At 41.3% G+C, this 19,198-nt stretch overlaps 1 protein-coding gene across 1 annotated transcript in view; it reads right to left on the reverse strand.

The window, feature by feature from the left end:
- Window positions 1-19,198, reverse strand: part of STAC (SH3 and cysteine rich domain) — a 341,115-nt gene that overhangs the window by 210,328 nt on the left and 111,589 nt on the right. The window contains exon 2 of the mRNA XM_040353299.1: window positions 12,211-12,487. Within this exon, the coding sequence (XP_040209233.1) occupies window positions 12,211-12,487 (277 nt within the window). The remainder of the gene's footprint in view (window positions 1-12,210; window positions 12,488-19,198) is intronic.

Genomic DNA, 19,198 nt, shown 5'->3' on the forward strand with positions numbered 1-19,198 from the left:
CCAGTGTATGGACATATTTAGGACAAGAGGGCCCAATTCACACCAGAACGTGGCGCTGGAAACATGCATTCTGTATGCTTTTTCCACACCGCATTCAAAATGCATTGGGTGTGTGATCTGCTGCTGGTGTCATTGTATTTCTAACAACATCTTAAATAAAGATCGCAAATGCAGTATGTTTGCCTGCACCAGATTGCATGGTACGGCAGTTACAAGTAACTGCAATATTTGCCATTTTATTTTCGACTAATCTCTCCATTATTCCTAGTGTTTTTTACAACCTGAAAAACGACAACGTTAAAAACGTAGAGCATGTTCGATTTTTTTTTGCCCGTTTTTCAGAACCAAAAAATGCTCTGGAGCCCACACACGATCGTTTTTAATGACATTAAAAAAAACGTCATTTTTTACAACCTGAAAAATGATCGCGCATTAGTTTTCAGTGGCCATAAGTCAGTATTCTATTGCAGTCAGGACGCTTTTTAATCCAGGAAGAATGGAAGTAATTGATTGAATTTAGGAGCATAGAGTAGGGTGATTTCTATCAGTTGATTTGAACCCCTATGCTTCCTTTTTGTTCTTTCTGCTTAGCCAAAGTTTTGCTTGAAAAAAGTGGGTGTATGTAGGGCAGTTAAGTAATTTTTAGTATACTTTAAATTTGTGTTTTCCATATGTGTATACTAAATTTTTTATTTTACATTATTTACTGTATTTTTCAAGTAGTCGAATAGGGTAAAATAAGGAGGCCACTGGGAAGCGATGTGACTTAGAAACAGACCCAGGGTTATTAAAATGATCTTCTGTTACCTTCAGGATCCATTTAAAGCCCATTGCATCCTTAACCACTTCAGCTCCGGAGGATTTGGCTGCCAAATGACCGGGTTATTTTTTGCGATTCGGCACTGCGTCGCTTTAACTGACAATTTATGTCAAACAAAATGTATGTTCTTTTTTTCCCACAAATAGAGCTTTCTTTTAGTCGTATTTGATTACCTCTGCGGTTTTTATTTTTTGCACTATAAACAAAAATAGCGACAATATTTTTTTACTTTTTGCTATAATAAATATCCCCCAAAATATATATAAAAAATCATTTTGTTTATACTGTATATGTAATGTGTACTTAATATTAGCAAAACATCACAATGTAATCTCCACTTATTTATTTGGGGAACCTTCCATGCCAAAAGGCTATAATAAACTTGCATTAAAAGAATGCAGAGAAAAAAAATGATTAGTAAACCTACTCACTTTATCACTGGTTTTGAAACTGCAAGAGGTGACAATACTTGCTTAGCAACTTTGGGCCAGATTCACAGAAGAAATACGCCAGAGTATCTACTGAATTTGCTGCGTCGTATATTTAGTTTGAATCCTCAAACCAAGATACGACGGCTTTTGGCTTCGATCCGACAGGCGTACGGCTTCGTACGCCTTCGGATCGTAGGTGTAATACTTCGGCGCCCGCTGGGTGGAGTTTGCGTCATTTTCCCCGTTGGGTATGCTAATTAGCTGTTTACGGCGATCCACAAAGGTACGCGCGGTCGTCGCATTCTCTTATGTCGTCGCTAGTCGGCTTTTCCCGACGTAAAGTTACAGCTGCTATTTCGCGGCTTATATTTAGACTGGCGTCCGTAAATAGGAAAGGACGTAGCTCACGTCGACGTTCAAAAAATCACGTCGGTGCGACGTAATTTCGCGCAAAGCACGGCGGGAAATTTCAAAACGGAGCATGCGCAGTACGTTCGGCGCGGGAACGCGCCTAATTTAAATGATACATGCCCCATTTGAATTAGGCGGGCTTGTGCCGGACGGATTTACGATACGCCGCCGCAAGTTTACAGGCAAGTGCTTTGTGAATCAAGCACTTGCCCGTAAAACTTGCGGCGGTGTAATGTAAATGCAATACGTTACGCCGCCGGAATTCTACGTGAATCTGGCCCTTTATGTTATACCGCTGTGGATGATTGCTTAAATCCTAAAAGAATCTTTCATTAGCAATCCATTTCTGTGTTTCCCTTGTTTCAGATTTTACGAAAGCTGCACATGTTTTGAAACCTGTAAGGAACTGGACCTGTTTTCAGCCCTACTGCGGATTAAATTAGTTTAATTTTGGCAGCCCATTTTCTGTGCCACAGAGGGTTTTTGTACATCAAACATATGTAAATACCGCCTTTCTTGTAAATGTTAATTTGGTTGGGCATAAAAGAATAATGTGGACAGAATGTGCAATTTGTAATGCCATGTTTCTTGAATTTCTGTCTAAACTGCCATGCCATGCCATTTGCCATGTGGTGGTTACAGCACTTTTCATTTTGAGCACTTACCGTATTTTTATTTTATACATCGCAGACAAAGCTCCTTTATAGAGTGAAACGTAGGTTTTTTTTCATAGTGAGTTTGGGTGCACTATCATGGTATATGGTATTTTGGTTGGTGGGGAGGGTTTTTTTTTAAGTTGTTCTCATGTCTCTTATGCCACGTACACATGATCATTTTTCTGTTTTTTCAGGCTCTAAAAAAAACAACGTTTTTTTTTCAACTTGATCATTAAAACGGCCTTGCCTACACACGATCGTGAACAAAAAATGCTCTAGCAAAGCGGGGTGACGTACAACAAGTACGACAGCACTATAAAGGGGAAGTTCCATTCGGATGACGCCACCCTTTGGGCTGCTTTAGCTGATTTTGTGTTAGTAAAAGACAATTCGCGCTTTTCTGTCTGTTACTCCATTACGAACGGTAGTTTTACCAGAACGAGCGCTCCCGTCTCATATCTTGCTTCTGAGCATGCACAGATTTTTCACGTTGTTAAAACCCACACACGACTATTTTTTACAACCTGAAAAACGACAACGTTAAAAACGTAGTTAAAAAATAGAGCATGTTCGATTTTTTTTTTTGCCCGTTTTTCAGAACCAAAAAATGCTCTGGAGCCCACACACGATCGTTTTTAATGACATTAAAAAAAACTTCATTTTTTACAACCTGAAAAATGATCGCGCATTAGTTTTCAGTGGCCATAAGTCAGTATTCTATTGCAGTCAGGACGCTTTTTAATCCAGGAAGAATGGAAGTAATTGATTGAATTTAGGAGCATAGAGTAGGGTGATTTCTATCAGTTGATTAGAACCCCTATGCTTCCTTTTTGTTCTTTCTGCTTAGGAAAAGTTTTGCTTGAAAAAAGTGGGTGTATGTAGGGCAGTTAAGTAATTTTTAGTATACTTTAAATTTGTGTTTTCCATATGTTTTTTATTTCACATTATTTACTGTATTTTTCAAGTAGTCGAATAGGGTAAAATAAGGAGGCCACTGGGAAGCGATGTGACTTAGAAACAGACCCAGGGTTATTAAAATGATCTTCTGTTACCTTCAGGATCCATTTAAAGCCCATTGCATCCTTAACCACTTCAGCTCCGGAGGATTTGGCTGCCAAATGACCGGGTTACTTTTTGCGATTCGGCACTGCGTCGCTTTAACTGACAATTTCTGTCAAACAAAATTTATGTTCTTTTTTCCCCACAAATAGAGCTTTCTTTTAGTGGTATTTGATTACCTCTGTGGTTTTTATTTTTTGCACTATAAACAAAAATAGCGACAATATTTTTTTACTTTTTGCTATAATAAATATCCCCCAAAATATATATAAAAAATAATTTTGTCTTAATTTTTGTCCGATACGTATTCTTCTACATATTTTTTTGTAAAAAATGGCAATATCGCAATCGCAATAAGCGTTTATTGATTGGTTTGCGCAAAAGTTATAGCATCTACAAAATAGAGGATAGTTTTATGGTATTTTTATTATTAATTAATCATTTTTATATAAACGTTGCTTTGCCTGCCCGTGCCATTCTGCCGACGTATAAGTGCGCAAGGCAGTCGGCAAGTGGTTAAAAACCATGTTAATTTTGTTATTCTTATGCTGCGTAGACACGATCGGGCCTTTGCCTGGCCAAATCACATCAGAATTCCGAACGGAATTCCATCGGAAAAGAATAGAACATGTTCTATATCTAAACTCCGATCGATCATGTGTACGGGGCATGATTGACAATAATGCCTTTTGCCCAAAACAAAGTCATGAATAGGTCAGGATAAAGGTACAGTAGATGAACACAAAATTCAGGACAATCTCTTGACACATGTAGTAATTGTATCATATATAATATAGTTTATATTTCCAGTGGAAAACATATTTTTGAACAGGATATTTTTAGTTCATAAAGTGAATTAAACTGAAAATGCAGATAAAAACTAAAAAGATATGCTCATATCATGTGTGCTGAAGTCACTCTGATCCAGATTGATGCCTTTAGATAGAACATTATTTTCAACTCACATAAGGAAAGTGAGGCCTATTAATTGGAACTATATGGGGTGATAATTGAATTCAAAGTGAAATCAACTGCTTCCATCTCGACCTGAATGTAAAGCACTATATTTGTTACTTAAAAAAGTAGTTTAAGGAACCAGTACTTGTTTGTTTTTGTTTTTTTTTAAGATGCAAAGTCAGTAGCAGGGGTCGACAATCTCCAAGCGCCAGGTCGCAATTGCGACAAGAAATTGTGACCGGGCGCCCGCGGCGGCCGGTAATTGAGGCCGTGGCTTTGCGGCCTTGATTACCGGCCGCCGCGGGCCCACCGCGATCGCACGGCGGGGGGAGGCGGGGGCGCACGGAGACACAGGATCCTGTGCCTCTGTGCGCCCCCACCTCCCCCGCCGTGCGATCGCGGTGGGCCCGCGGCGGCCGGTAATTGAGGCCGCGGCTTTGCGGCCTTGTGAAGTCCCTCTGTGTCCTTCTGTGAGCTGGTGCCATCTGGTGGTGGAAATTGGCATTACAAGTTAAACAGCAATTCTAAAAGTGTAATTTTTCAGTATTTTCACTGCCATCTCCTTCCCTCTAATTAGAACCCCCAAACATTATATACATTTTTTATTCTAACACCCTAGAGAATAAAATGGCGATCGTTGCAATACTTTCTGTCAATTCGAAAAGTTTTAGAATTCCAATTGTTTTATTTTTTATTCTATTCTTTTCTATTCAAATTAAAATGTATTCTAGTCTAAATTTGAATTTTGGAAGATGGTTATATTCTTTCTATTCTATTGTTTTTTTCTATACTATTCTGTTATTTTTTATTCTATTCTAATCTATAATTTTCTAATCTATTCAAGTTCAAATTGATTCTATTTGAATTTTGGCAAATGGTTATATTCTGTCTATGCTATTCTATTGTTTTTTAATTCTATTATTTTTTATTCTATTCTATTCCTTTCTTATGTATTAAAATTAAAATTTATTCTATTTAAAATTTGAATTTCAGAAGATGGTTATATTCTTTCGAGTCTACTCTATTCTCTTTGTTTCTATTATATTCTAGTCTAGTCTATTCCTTTATTTTCTATTCTATTCTATTTTGCTCTATTATCATTTTATTTTCTGCTATATTCTTTTCTAGTCTAGCATTTTTTTCTATTCTATTCCTTTATTTTCTATTGTATTTTATTCTCTTTGGAAATTGGAAAACTATTCGAATTCGAAAAGTATTCAAATATTTTCATTATTTCAGATTCGTTTCAATTCAGTACTATTATAATTCTGAAATTCGGATACATCTGAATTTCCGAATAACGAAAATTTGTCCGAATTTGAATTCGGAACAAAACGAACCTCACATGTCTAGATATAACAGGAGGAAGAAACTTGCACACGCCAATGAGGTTTGTCTGAGGTGTGTTAGGGAGATGGGGAGGATTGTTCTGAGGGACAGACTGACCTGAGGGGGTTGTAGTGCTGGAGGACAGACTGAATCTACTGAGAGACAGACTGACCTGGGAGAAGGGGAGCGATTCTGCTGGTGGACTGGCTAACTGTACTAAGGGACGAACTGACCTGGGGGTAGGGGTTATTTTGCTGGGGACAGACTGACCTGGGGGGTGATTGTTCTGGGGACAAACTGACCTGGGGGGAAGGGATAATTGGTCTGGTGGGACAGACTGACCTGGGGGGTGATTGTGCTTGGGGAAAACTGACTGTACTGGGGGACAGACTGACTGGAAGGGGAGGGGTGATTGTGCAGGGGACAGTGACCTGGGGGGTGATTGTGATGGGGGACATGTGCAGCAGGCCACCATCTCTCTGGTAGGGGCTCCAGTGCATTGATTTGTCTAGGGCCCCATGATGTTATTAGTATGGCCCTCGCACTCTATCCTCTGATTTTCATTTGAGAAGTTATAGCAAAAAAGCTAATTTCGTTATATTGTCCTGATCTTGTAAATTTCTTCTGTGAAACAGTTAAATCATTACACATATCTTATATGGGAATAACAGCTTCTGTTTCATGGCTTCAGTTGTTTGTGCTGCAATAGCAGATGGCATATCACAGCCTTGGCCTCTAACTCCTATATCTGATTGTACATTTATTAGAGTTGCAATGACATCAGTTTAGCCTTATGTTTAGAAATAAAACCAATCATCATATGTTCTGAAAAAACTTTACATGTTGTACTGAAAACATAAAATACGTTTCTTCAGCATATCGGTAAGGTGGCTGCCAAAGGCAAACTGAGCCAATATACCCTACACTGTAAACTGGACAACCCACAAGATCTTTCCCATCTGCTCAATACTATTTATCATATAATAAGAAAATAAATAATCTGGTAACTCCTTTAATATTCCTTATAGGATCTACAAATATTTATTGGATTTTTCTATGTTTCAAATACTCTCTTATTACATGATACCATTTTTATTTTTCTGTAATCTTTTATTGTCAATTGTATCTACTGTTTTTTCTTTACTTTTTTTTTTTTTTTCCACCTCAGACATAACCATTTGCAAAGGAAGGTCGCGAGTTTTACCCGCCTTTCATTTGCCCGCCATATCTCCTTCCTGGTTTCGCATCATATGTGGAAATTTTAAAAAGTGAATTTTTTTTTTTTTTTTTTTTTTTTACTTCTATCGTGTGTATTTTATCATATCTTTAAACATTTCACCTTTAATTCTTGTCACTCTTATACCCCCATTTTCCACCTCCCCCCCCACCCCATCCCCTGGGACTCCAGTTGCCTTTCTGACTTTTTTTTTTTTTTTTTTTTTCCCCCTCTCTTATTTTGAGGCTCTCTTATATAGAATCCGTCCTTTTAAGTCCGAAAATATTTTATCAAGTATTATACCCTATGCACCCATAAGCTCCGCGAATGTCATGGAATTTTTGAACTCCATCCATTTAGACCATATCTTTTCAAATTCCTCTAAACTATCTGAGTCACTTAACCTTAGAAATTCTAAGTTTTGAATATAATTCATTTTATTGCACCATTCTTTAATGGGAGGACTTTCCCTTTCTTGCCAATGACTGGCTATCAGGCTTTTAGCTGCCGTTAACATGTGGGGTAAGAGACTTTTCTGGTATTGTTTCGTAGATAATCTTATCCTCTGATGCAAACATCCCCAGGGGTCATCTGGAATCTCTGTATTCGTTATTTCCGTAATTAATTGTCTAATTCTTCTCCAATACACTTTGATTTTTGGACACTGCCACCATATATGGGCCATATTTCCGATCTGCCCACATCCGCGCCAGCACATCTCTGAGGCTTCTTTCTTATATTTGTGAGCCTTGTCTGGAGTGATGTACCATCGGATTAGGCATTTATAGTTTAACTCAATTATTTTACTATTTACTGATGTAGTGTACACTCTTCTCCATATTTGTTTTAATTCTTGAATATTTAACGAGGATCCCAATTCCTCCTCCCACTTTTTAATACATGGTGGAATGTCCAAACGATCAACTTCTATGAAATTCTTATAGATCTTGGAGATAACTCCTTTCCCTGTTTGTCCTTGACTAATTCTCTCGAGTGGGCGTAAATTTTCTGCTGATCTATGCGGCTGTGGGAGAGCCTCAAAAAAATGTTTTAACTGGGCATACCGCCATTCGTTTATCTCTATTATCTCTCCTTTTTCCTTCAATTCAATTTCTTTACTTTAAACCCAATAAACTAATTTGACAAAAAAAAAAAAAAAATAATAATAATCTGGTAAATACAAGTAGTTATGAGGAGTAATTTACATTACACACACATTCACCAAATACTTTTAAAAACTACACAAACACTGAACATAGCACCCAAATATTACTGAAGTCTATGGGAGCAAAAAAATGTTGGTAAGATATGCATGGCTAGGTGGGCACTGCCATGGGGGACATGTACCAATGCAAAAAAAATAAAATAAAAATACCACTCAGCAGGGAGCAGATCATTTAATGCAGCTTAAAGGGCAGCATTAAATATACACAATTCCTTTAAATATCATCACTGGGGAATTCCCTAAACCTGCATGTGAATTGGAACACCTTTTGGATGTACTCCATTAAACAAAATAAATAAATAAAACAATTGTCACTAAATTACTCATCTGTTCCTTTTTTCATCAAGGGGATCCTGGGGGATGTCATTGACAACATATGGTCATGACTTTATGTTTTCAATGACATCAACCAGCATCCCTAAACAGTTTGTTGACATTCAGCAGCTGGAAGGGGAACTGGCATTTTCCAGGAGTGCAACAGGAAAGGATTTTCAAAAAGATGTACTGCCCCCCTAATAATCCATACTAAACCCTTGCATGAATGTAATCTGGATGTTTATCCGCTGACACCTGCAATCACATAAGGACCAATGTATGTCCCTTTTTCATCCGCAAACAGATGGATGAAAAAGCGGACATACGGTCGTCTGAAAGGGCCCTTACACTGTGAACTGTATCTGACAGTGTTGGAGCATGTGAGATAGAAATGAAAGAGGATTTGGCTCAGTGACGGAAGGTAAACATAGGTTTTTGTTTCATTTTTGAGGCTTGTGCACCACATAGTAACTAAATTTGGTACTTGTTTAGACCAGTGTTTCTCAGCCAGGATGCTGTCTGAGTTCCCAAAGGTTGCAACCAGCATAGGACGCAGTTTTCCCTGGGTTAACATTATAGGTTGAGAAGCTCGGATGCACAGTGTCATTTGTTGCTATGGCGCTGGAGGCCAGTAGGCCTGCATGATGGCAACACATGACTCTGATCAATGGCAGGCAGCATGCAGGTGCTGCCCCCAGCACTCAGGGTAGGATGAAAGTCCTCCTCCTCTAGACCTATTTATTCCCCCACCCTCTGCTGTGCTGCTGGAGCCAGAAGACAGGCTTCTGATGTAAAAAGGGTATTGTGTGATTGGGGGGTTGTGTGATGGGGAGACTGTATCTGGGAGGTTGTGTGATAGGGAGGTTGTGATGTGATGGAGGACTCATGTATAGGGGGCCTTTTATGTAAAAGGGCAACTCTGATTTAATGAGGAGCACTTATGTATGGAAGGTCATCTGATGTATAGGAGGAGCACTGATGTGATTGGGTGACTGTGACATGGAGAGGGAATGCTGATGTGATAGGGGGACCTCTGATATGATATGGGGAGATTGTCTGCATTGCTCCAGACTCAGGTTTCCCTTTGATAAGTCATTTTTAAATTTTTACATTTTAACTGGGGTGCCTCAAGATTTTGCATATCCTTTAAGGGTTGTTAGGACTGAAAAAAAGGTTAAGAAATGCTGGTTTAGAATGTGATCCATGGGCCTTTAGTTGCACTTTAACTGTATGATAATGCTGCATCTCCTCTGGTTTCTGCATTAAAAATGCTTCACAAAGCATTTATATTCAAGCTTTAAAATGACTGTATTTTATTTTAGGCAAACCAGAAAAAATATTTTACTTTTACTTACCAGGATTGTAAGCAGTGCACTTTTAGTGCAAAGTGGGTTTGCCTTTCGTAAATAACCTGCATAGTGTCCAGTCTCAGTCCCCTCCTTGAACACAATGGGGTTGATTTACTAAAGGCAAATCCACTTTGCACTATCAGAGACTGATAATAACAGGTAAAGATACAACAGAGGGGTTGATTTACTAAAGGCAAATCCAATCTGCACTACAAGTGCACTTGAAAGTGCACTCGGAAGTGCAGACGCTGTAGATCTGAGGGGGAAGATATGAAATGAGGGGAGGCTGTGCTGATTTTACTATACAATCATGTGCAAGCTAAAATGCAGTTTCTCATTTTCCTTGCATGTCCCCCTTAGATCTACAGCGACTGCACTTCCAAGTGCACTTTGCACTTGTAGTTTGCACGTGTAGTGCAAAGTGGATTTGCCTTTAGTATAAAACCCCCTATGTTTGTGTGAAAGAAACACTGACAGATCAAAGTGATTGTGTGTTGTGCAAAACTGAGACTGAGGCCTCGTACACACGACGGCAGAATTCGGCGAGAAACTCGGTCAGTCTGTACACTTTTGGCCCGATGGAGCCGCCGGGGAACTCGTCGAGAAATAGAGAACATGTTCTCTATTTTCTCGTTGTTCTATGGGAGAAGGCGGCCCGCCGAGCTCCTCGGCGGCTTCATCCCTGAACTCGACGAGGAACTCGATGTGTTTGGCACGTCGAGTTCCTCTGTCGTGTGTACGAGGCCTGAGTCTATATTTCCTGCTCCTTGAGTGCCAACAAAAGGTAAATTATTGGGTGTATTGACACTGACCGTTAATCTTGGGCATACACTTCAATTAGAAACAGTTATTGTTAGTTTCAGATCATCTGTATGCCTGTGCTATCTACATCATAAAATCAGGCTTTTGTTCCCTAGTCTACATTTACACGTCAGATAATATTTGATGAGCAATACATTTTCCATTACAGGATGACTAAATCAATCCTATGATACACAGGGTACGTTTAATGACCGGAACAGTAAAGTCCAGTTATTTGTATTCAAATTGGATTCCTCTATTTAGTGGGATTGTGCAGTTCAACTATAACTAAAGCATTAAAGTGGATGTCCGCCGAAAAAAATATATTAAAAGCCAGCAGCTACAAATACTGCAGCTGCTGACTTTTAATACTAGCACACTTACCTGTCCTGGAGTCCAGCTCCATCGGCAGCAGAGGACAAGCGATCGATCATCACTCTGCTGCCCCCACCGCCATCCACGGTGAGGGAACCAGGAAGTGAAGCATTCCGGCTTTACTGCCCGGTTCCCTATGGTGCATGCTCGAGTCATGTGCGTCGTGCTCACTGGTCCCCACTGTGTTTTGGATGCTGTGTGTTTCCCAGAACACAATGGGGGGGGGGGGGACGGGATCTGACTTCCTGCCCGCAGTCTACCTGCAGACTGTGTGGCTGGAAGTGGGTGCAAATACCTGTCTTTAGACAGGTATCTGCATCCCCCTCTCCCTGAAAGGTGTCAAATGTGAAACCAGAGGGGGGGAGGGTTCTGATGAGCGGAAGTTCCACTTTAGGGTGGAGCTCCGCTTTAAAGACGTTTCTGGTTTTATTATATCCCATAGTATAAAAGGCCCCAAACAGGGGCCTTTTATACTATGGGATATAATAAAACATGAATTTTTAAACTAAACTTCTTTAATGCTTTAGTTATCATTGCCTTTCACTATCCCACTCAATAGAGGAGCTCAATTTGTGGACAATAATTGGAATGATGGCAACCACACCTTTGGTGATATGAACGTTCTTTTTTTCAGTTACCTGTATTAACCAGTCAACAGGAATCTTCATTGTATATCTAAAGTAAAGTGATTTATGATTTGCTGTACATTATCATCCCTCTACGCATTGCCCTATTAAAGCGGAACTTTTATGACATTTTATAACCAATCCATTATTCTTCCTAGGAGTTAATCAAGAAATCATTAAATGTATTCTTAAATACTGCTACAGTAGTATACATACCTAAAATATAAATTTATATTACCTTTCTGTAATGTGCTGTGTACCACAGCTCAAACAGGAACAGGAAAGACTAGCAGTGGAAGCCAATCAGAGCTCTGTTGTATTACAGGGGCTGTCAGGCTAACACTGGCGGCATTTATACAGGAGACAGAAGGAGAAAGCAGAGATATGAATTCCTTAATGTGATGCTACTCTTTCAATATTGGGCATGCCACCTAAAAGCCAAAATGTTATCAGGGTGTGTTGCTAACCACCATGTGGATACATAGGTATCTAAATTATAATACTAAACAGAACTGTTAGGTAAAACATATAAAATATATATAATTCAACTGTGCAGTTTTTCTGGAGTACATGTTTAAGTTAGGGTTTGTCACCAGCATATCTATATAAGATACCATTTTTACCATACTGTAAGTCTTACCTACAATCATGTGGTTGCATACATCGCAGAATGTGGGTTTTTTAAAGACATGTTCCTGGAAAATGTGTGTCTTGTTATCTGGCGGCTGTATTACTTTGGTAGGGCTTGCTGACTGAGTTTCTGAGCTTTGGTTCCTTCTGTTGCTGGTTGGGCTATCTTCTAGCTCTAAATCTACTTGAAATTTCATGTCACTATTAGTTCTTTGGAAGAAATTGTCTGCACTTTTACTCCGTATGCTCTTGGTCTTGAAGGATAGGGATTTCTTAAGTTTCTGGAGCTAAAAGCAATGAGAATAAGAGAATTTAGTTAGTAAAATATTTGGCAGTTATGAACTTAGAATCATTAGACAAAATACACCTTTATCTCTTGGCTCCTTGGCAAAAAAACAAAAAAACACCCTAGTCAGGGGTCCAGTCCCTGGGGAAAAAAGTGTGGGGAACTCCCACCCAAGATCCACCCCCCCACCAAAAAATAAAAAAAAAATGATACGATCATATGCATAATTACTAAAGCGCATGTTTTTTTTTAAAGCAAATTCTTTCTAAATCCCGTGATAACTCGCATGCAGACCTCCGCCATGTCTCCTGGAACAATGACAAAAAGCTCCAGGAGACATTGCGGCATCGAGGAAGTGACGGAATACCCGCACACTACCCGCTGAATCCATATACAGGAAGCAGCCAGTAGCATAAAAGATTACTAAGGTTCGCCTGCCCCTGACAGTGATTCAAGCTGGGCATCGCCGCTCAGTGAAGGATTGGCTCGGGTGGCTCAGCTGCTCTAGTCCTGCAAAGGGAACTGCGTTCCTGCTGTAAAAAAAGTGCAGGAACTCGTTCCCACGTGTTCCCGCAGGACTTGAGCCCTGACCCTAGTGCACTAGGGCCATACTTACCTTAAAACTATGGCTGAACTTTCTTCAGTTCTTCACTCCTGGGTCTTCTGGCACCAATTTTTTTTTTAGCACCAGCCATGTCTTTGCACTTATTTCCTTTAAAGTTGTATAGTTACATCACCTGTCAGGCCTATTCAGGTCTATGGGGAGCGTAGTGAGCAGGCATGACCAATACTTTGTAGAAAAATGTTTGCAGGGAGATGGGAAGAATAAAGATAACTTGGCATTAAAGTGAATGTAAACCCAATTTTTTTTATATCACAATGTACAGTATAAGATATACGTATCATCTGTACCCCAGTCTTGTCACACAGAGTTAATCCAGCCTCTGAGCAATCCTCTTTTATTGTTCAGTGAAATAAAACGTTTTTGTTTAGTTAAGAAAAGTCTCTACATGGGGATGTTCATAACAACACCCTATTGCTTAATTATGTAAAATGTTCAAGTGATATTCTTTTTTTACCAAGGGGAAGACAAGTGATAAGCAGATAAAATAAACAGCAATATTTTACAAACAGCATGTTTTGCCTATATGAAAGATGTTCACGTATTCTCAACTAAACAGCTTATGTTTGGCTTTATGCACACAAGTGGACTACAGTGTCTTACAGCACTGGCTCTGCTGCCTTTGTTTATTTCAACTAATATAGAAATACACACAATCTGAACTAAATCCACCTCTAAACTTTCTGAGATGATAAAGAGGGACAACTTTTAGTACAAAGCATGTATACAAAGGACACTCCTCTACTACACCCCCTCTTACACGGACCACAAAGTCATGAATGACCAAAAACCAAACAACAGCTAGGGTGGAGGCAACCACGTTATACAAACAAAAAGATGTTCATATAGGCCCGGATTCAGAAAGGACTTACGACGACGTATCTCCAGAAACGCCGTTGTAAGTCCAAATGTGCGCCGTCGTATCTATACGCTTATTCAGGAAAGCAGATACGCCTGAATTTTGGCAAGATACGACCGACGTAAGTCTCCTACGCCGTCGTATCTTGGGTGCATATTTACGCTGGCCGCTAGGGGCGCTTCGGTTGATTTACGCATTGAATATGTAAATGAGCTAGATACGCCGATTCACAAACGTACTTGCGCCCGTCGCAGTAAGCTATGCCATTTACATCCGGCGTAAGTTTACCCCTTATAAAGCAGGGGTAAGTCATGTTAAGGTATGGACAACCGAAACGTCGGAACAGCCGTTGTATTTTACGTGGTTTACGTAAGTCGTACGTGAATGGGGCTGGGCATAGGTGACGTTCACGTCGCATGAATGGACCCGGCGTATCTTAGGGAGTAAATTTGACGTGATTCTGAGCATGCGCCGTTCGTTCGCCCATGCATTTACATGGGGTCACGGTTAATTATAATACAACACGCCCACTACCTTGCTACTTTGAATTAGGCGGGCTTACGCCGGCCCATTTACGTTACGCCGGCGTACATATGGGAGCAAGTGCTTTGTGAATACTGTACTTGCCTCTCAATGTTACGACGGCGTAGCACATATGAGATGCGCTACGCCTATCTAAAGATGCGCCGATCTCTCTGAATCGCAGCCATAATGTCTGCTGGTCTAGATTTCTGGATCTTCTGACTATTTTAACCGGCAGTTTCTCTTGAGGATGACCTCTGCTTAGGCCTTTATTCATCACCATGCGTAGATCAGCTGCCTAGGCTGGGCTTCCGGGAAACCAGGTTGTATAAATTGCAATATTTAAGTCTTGTACAATTTTTGGGGGGACATGTAATCAATAGGATATATAAGGTTAATAAATAGAGGAGGGCCAAAAAAAAAACAACATGAAGTGGATATATTAGGGTGAACATATAGGTAAATTTATGGCAACAAAATGTATAGACATTAGGACAAGATTCACTGATTATACAGAACACTAATTAGGGCTATTCTTAAAAATACAACAGTGGCAGAACTACCAAAATTGCAGCAGTGGCACTGGGACGGGGGTCCTGGTCTTCCGCCACTGTAGGGGGGGCCCCCAAGACCCAGGCATCTCCCCTGCACCCCTGGCTGGCAGCTAACTATACAGTGGAGGGAGGTGATCGGAAGCTCCTGCGATGTCCACGGAAAGTCCCATTCCACACACTGACTAGTAGTTCAGTTCCCAAGTGTCAGTGTATACAGTGGAGGGGTGGTGGGAGAGGGCGATCTGAAACTATGTGATGTCTGTGGATGTACCATTCAGAATACCAGCTAACAGTTCACTTCCTGAGTGTCAGTGTATACAGAGGGGAGAGGCCTCTGGCCCAGGCAGGTATCAGCAAGAGTGTACAAGCAGAGCGACTCACTTGTGCACTGAATCTGGTGCCTGCCCAGGTCAGAGGCCCATTCCCTTTCCACTGTATACACAGACACTCGAGAAGTGAACTGCTAGCCGGATGGGACATCCTGCGGAAATCAAAGGGAAGCAGTATGTACAAAGGCTGCTGCTTCTTGCATCTAGGCTTCTCCTGTAAGGTAAGCCCGACACCTGAACATGCTGCGTGTATTACTATAAAAATGCCCACCTATCACACTGCCCCCCACCTGTCACACTGCCCCCTCTTATCACCCGCCCACCACCTGTTACACTGCCCCCTCTTATGACACTGCCCCCACCTGTCACACTGCCCCCACCTGTCACACTGCCCTCCCACCTGTCACATTGCCCTCCCACCTGTCACACTGCCCCCCACCTATCACACTGCCTCAAACCTATCACACTGCCTCCCACCTGTCAGACTGCCCCCTCTTATCACATGGCCCCCCACCTGCTACCCTGCCCCCCTCTTATGACACTGCCCCCCACCTGTCACAATGCCCTCCCACCTGTTAGACTGCCCCCCACCTGTCAGACTTCCCCCCACCAGTTACACTGCCCCCCTCGTATCACAGTGCCCCCCCATCTGCCACACAGCCCCACTTTTATCACACTGACCACGTCATACTGTCCCCTGTCACACTGCCCCACATATAACACTGCTAAAAAAAAGACAAAAAATGAGGATATCTATGTTCTAAAAAAAGATGTTGAAATCTTTGCATGTTAGCACTAGACGCATTTAGCATTTGAGCACTAAATAATTTCAATGGCCAGAATAAATTTTACAAGCATCAGATGTTTTTTCTGCCAAAAAACTGCGGCCAGGAGGAAAGGCTTGTAGGAGTGTTTGAATATGTTTTTGTGTTTTTTGTATAACTATTAACTTGGTGTAGAATGGATACTTACATATATTTACATTCTTAGAATATACTTCCTGATGAAGACTCGTTTTGAGTTGAAATGCGTTGAGGTTCTCTTGTCGCCATCTGAATGACACCTTAATGGATAGAACTTCATATGTTGGAATGGAATTACTTCATTTGGAATGCAGTACAGCAAATGCACACAGAATGCGTGATTTCCACACCAAGTTGCAGTGTGAACTGGCGCAGCGTTTAGAGCCGGTTCACACTGGGGCGACCTGGGATTCGACTTTAAGTCGCCTCAAGTTGCCCCAAGTCGCGCGGTCGAGAAAATGAATGGAAGTGAATAGGAGCCATCTTAATGTACACTACTGAAGAAACTTCAATCCGATTTCTAGGCGACTTGTAGGCAACTTGTACCCATTGATTTCAATGGAAGTCACCTCAGAAGTCGGATCACTGTCTTAACTGAAGCAACTTTACAGGAAGATAACATACATTTCTCAGGCAAACCCCTCCCTCCCACAGAACTGATTGTTGTTTGATTGGCCACTGGTCGCCTCCTGTCCTGGAGGCGACTTGAAGTTGCCTTGTGTGGTGGCAAAATCGGCTGTACACCATTTTGCCCTGTGCTAAAAGCACATACTCAGTCTTCTTAATGAAATAATCCATATTTAAACTAAATAGATTCACTCACCATCCATACAAAAAGACACCATCACCCTTCAGCTTGTTCTCAAGTCACCGTCCCAGTCATCACTGGTTTGCCGACGCCCTCACAGGCAGTTTTATTAAAGACTCAGTAGGAAGTGAGGTCACAACATGTGACCGCCTCCATAGGAAGTGAGCTCACAGGGTGTCAGCTCCACCCAGCAGATGCCCATATACGGAAGCCCTTCCAACAGGGATTCAATACAGTAATATAACAATAACAAAATAATACAACACCACAATACAATACAATGAATAGAAATACATACAATGAATACAAATACATACAATGCTGCTAAAGTCTTATGGGCGTGTCCGGGCGGGGAGCGCATGTGCCCCTCCAGAAACGTCCATAAGCTCTCATATTAAACGCTGATAGAATTCTGAAACTGCGCCATTCCATAGAATAATGCATATCCAGATTATACCCTTATTAAGGTGGAATGGAGGCTATCTACAAGCGTACGCTACAAATCCCAAGCCCTGCTGATCAGACAAGACCCAGATAAGAACGCACATCTGTCCATAACCACTCGTGTGCTTGCGGAGTGAGCGCACCCCCTCCTCAACGATCGTCTGTGCTAAATGCACAGAGGGCCCCTCGTTAGCGGACATATGCCCACGCCGCAAACATCACATTCCAACCTCAAGACATTTTCTACTACCAGACGAGATTCAACCAGCCTCAGACTGCCCCAGTCAGTTCTATTTAGAGCGGGCTGCCGAAGTACTAAAACTGGGTGCCATTATGACAATACATCTTTAAATTTCCACAACAGTCCTCCCTTTTTGTCATATTGCTCCCATTTGTCCTTCACATCTTGATAGTCTTCTTACACCTAGAAACTAAATCAGTCTTTACAGTCCATAAAAAGGAAAACACGGCTTGACATGTAGACTCTGTTCTTCAGGAGAAATGACTTATAAGGAGGGCACAACTTGGTGAGCTGTAGTAATCGCAGATTGGTCTGGGGTCCTCTGTCTTGTACGTGGGTCCGGCTTCTCATCAAGGAAAATGTGGTCATCTGCTCCGGCTCTGGTCGCGCGTCCAATCAGGCAACAGGAGCGCCTCATCACGACATAGAAAGAATAGAAATAAAAACGACATGAGTATATATATTCCCATTTCCATCAACCACGATCCGCTGTAAAATAAAAATTAAATCCCCTCAGATTCCCAGACCCTTCAAAGGACTCCCAACCTTCACTTAGCTATAGATCTGGGTGTGCCTTGCAGGAACCCAAACCTTATCCATATGGGCCTGAACTCCAATTCCCAGTATCCCCGATCCAGGTATAACAATCTTTACTTGTAAATGCCCAGAACCGTGAGAACTTCCTTGTAGCTTCAACAGTCACATGAAACATCCCATGCTCAATAGGTTAGAATTGTTCAATCGTATCATAAGCTCAAGCCCCCCACCTTGTACATGCAGGAAGCCATGCCCAGACTTGTCCGGGTTGGTGAACAATTCCTGTCTAGCCGCCCCTGCCATTCCTACTTTCTCTTGTGCCATCAGATCCTTGCGATCGGCCACGATATAGGATGCTGGGACAGCTTCACCACCACACATGAACCTCTTGCATTGGGGGAATTACCTTATAAGCTGTAGATACCCGACAAGAGGCAGAGCCATAAAAACAAAAAACAATTCTACCCTCTAAAAACATCTCATTAAATTCTTTTGACAAGTGTCTGTTCGGAGTCTTCACTAGTTTGTCAATAATCCTCATACCAATCATAACGTCATAAATAGCATGTACCGCTGTCATCGCTGGGCACTAAAGCTCGGTGGAGACTCAGAACAGACCCCGCAATCCGTCCCGTTCAATTTCTTAATTAGTCATAGAATAGACTTTAAATAATAACTTGGGATGTATTTAATCGTTACCTCTGCTAAAATTTACTAAACAAACAAATACAAAATAAACAAAGATACTACTAATTTCTTTGATGTGGTTGAGCCGCTTCTTGCAGTGGCTGGCGTGGTCTCATCCATCAAGCTTCTTTACAAACGACCCAGTCACCTGGTTGGGAAAAATGAAAACCAATTACCGTGTCAGGGTCCAGGAGAGACTCCTGAACCCTTTGAAGTTCATGTTACAGTGATCGCACTCACCCATCACCTGAGAATAGACGTGACAGCCGATGAGGGGAGTACGACCCTGGTTTCGGTTGACCTCCA

Source organism: Rana temporaria, chromosome 5 (assembly GCF_905171775.1).
Source record: "Rana temporaria chromosome 5, aRanTem1.1, whole genome shotgun sequence".
NCBI classification, from domain to species: Eukaryota; Metazoa; Chordata; class Amphibia; order Anura; family Ranidae; genus Rana; species Rana temporaria.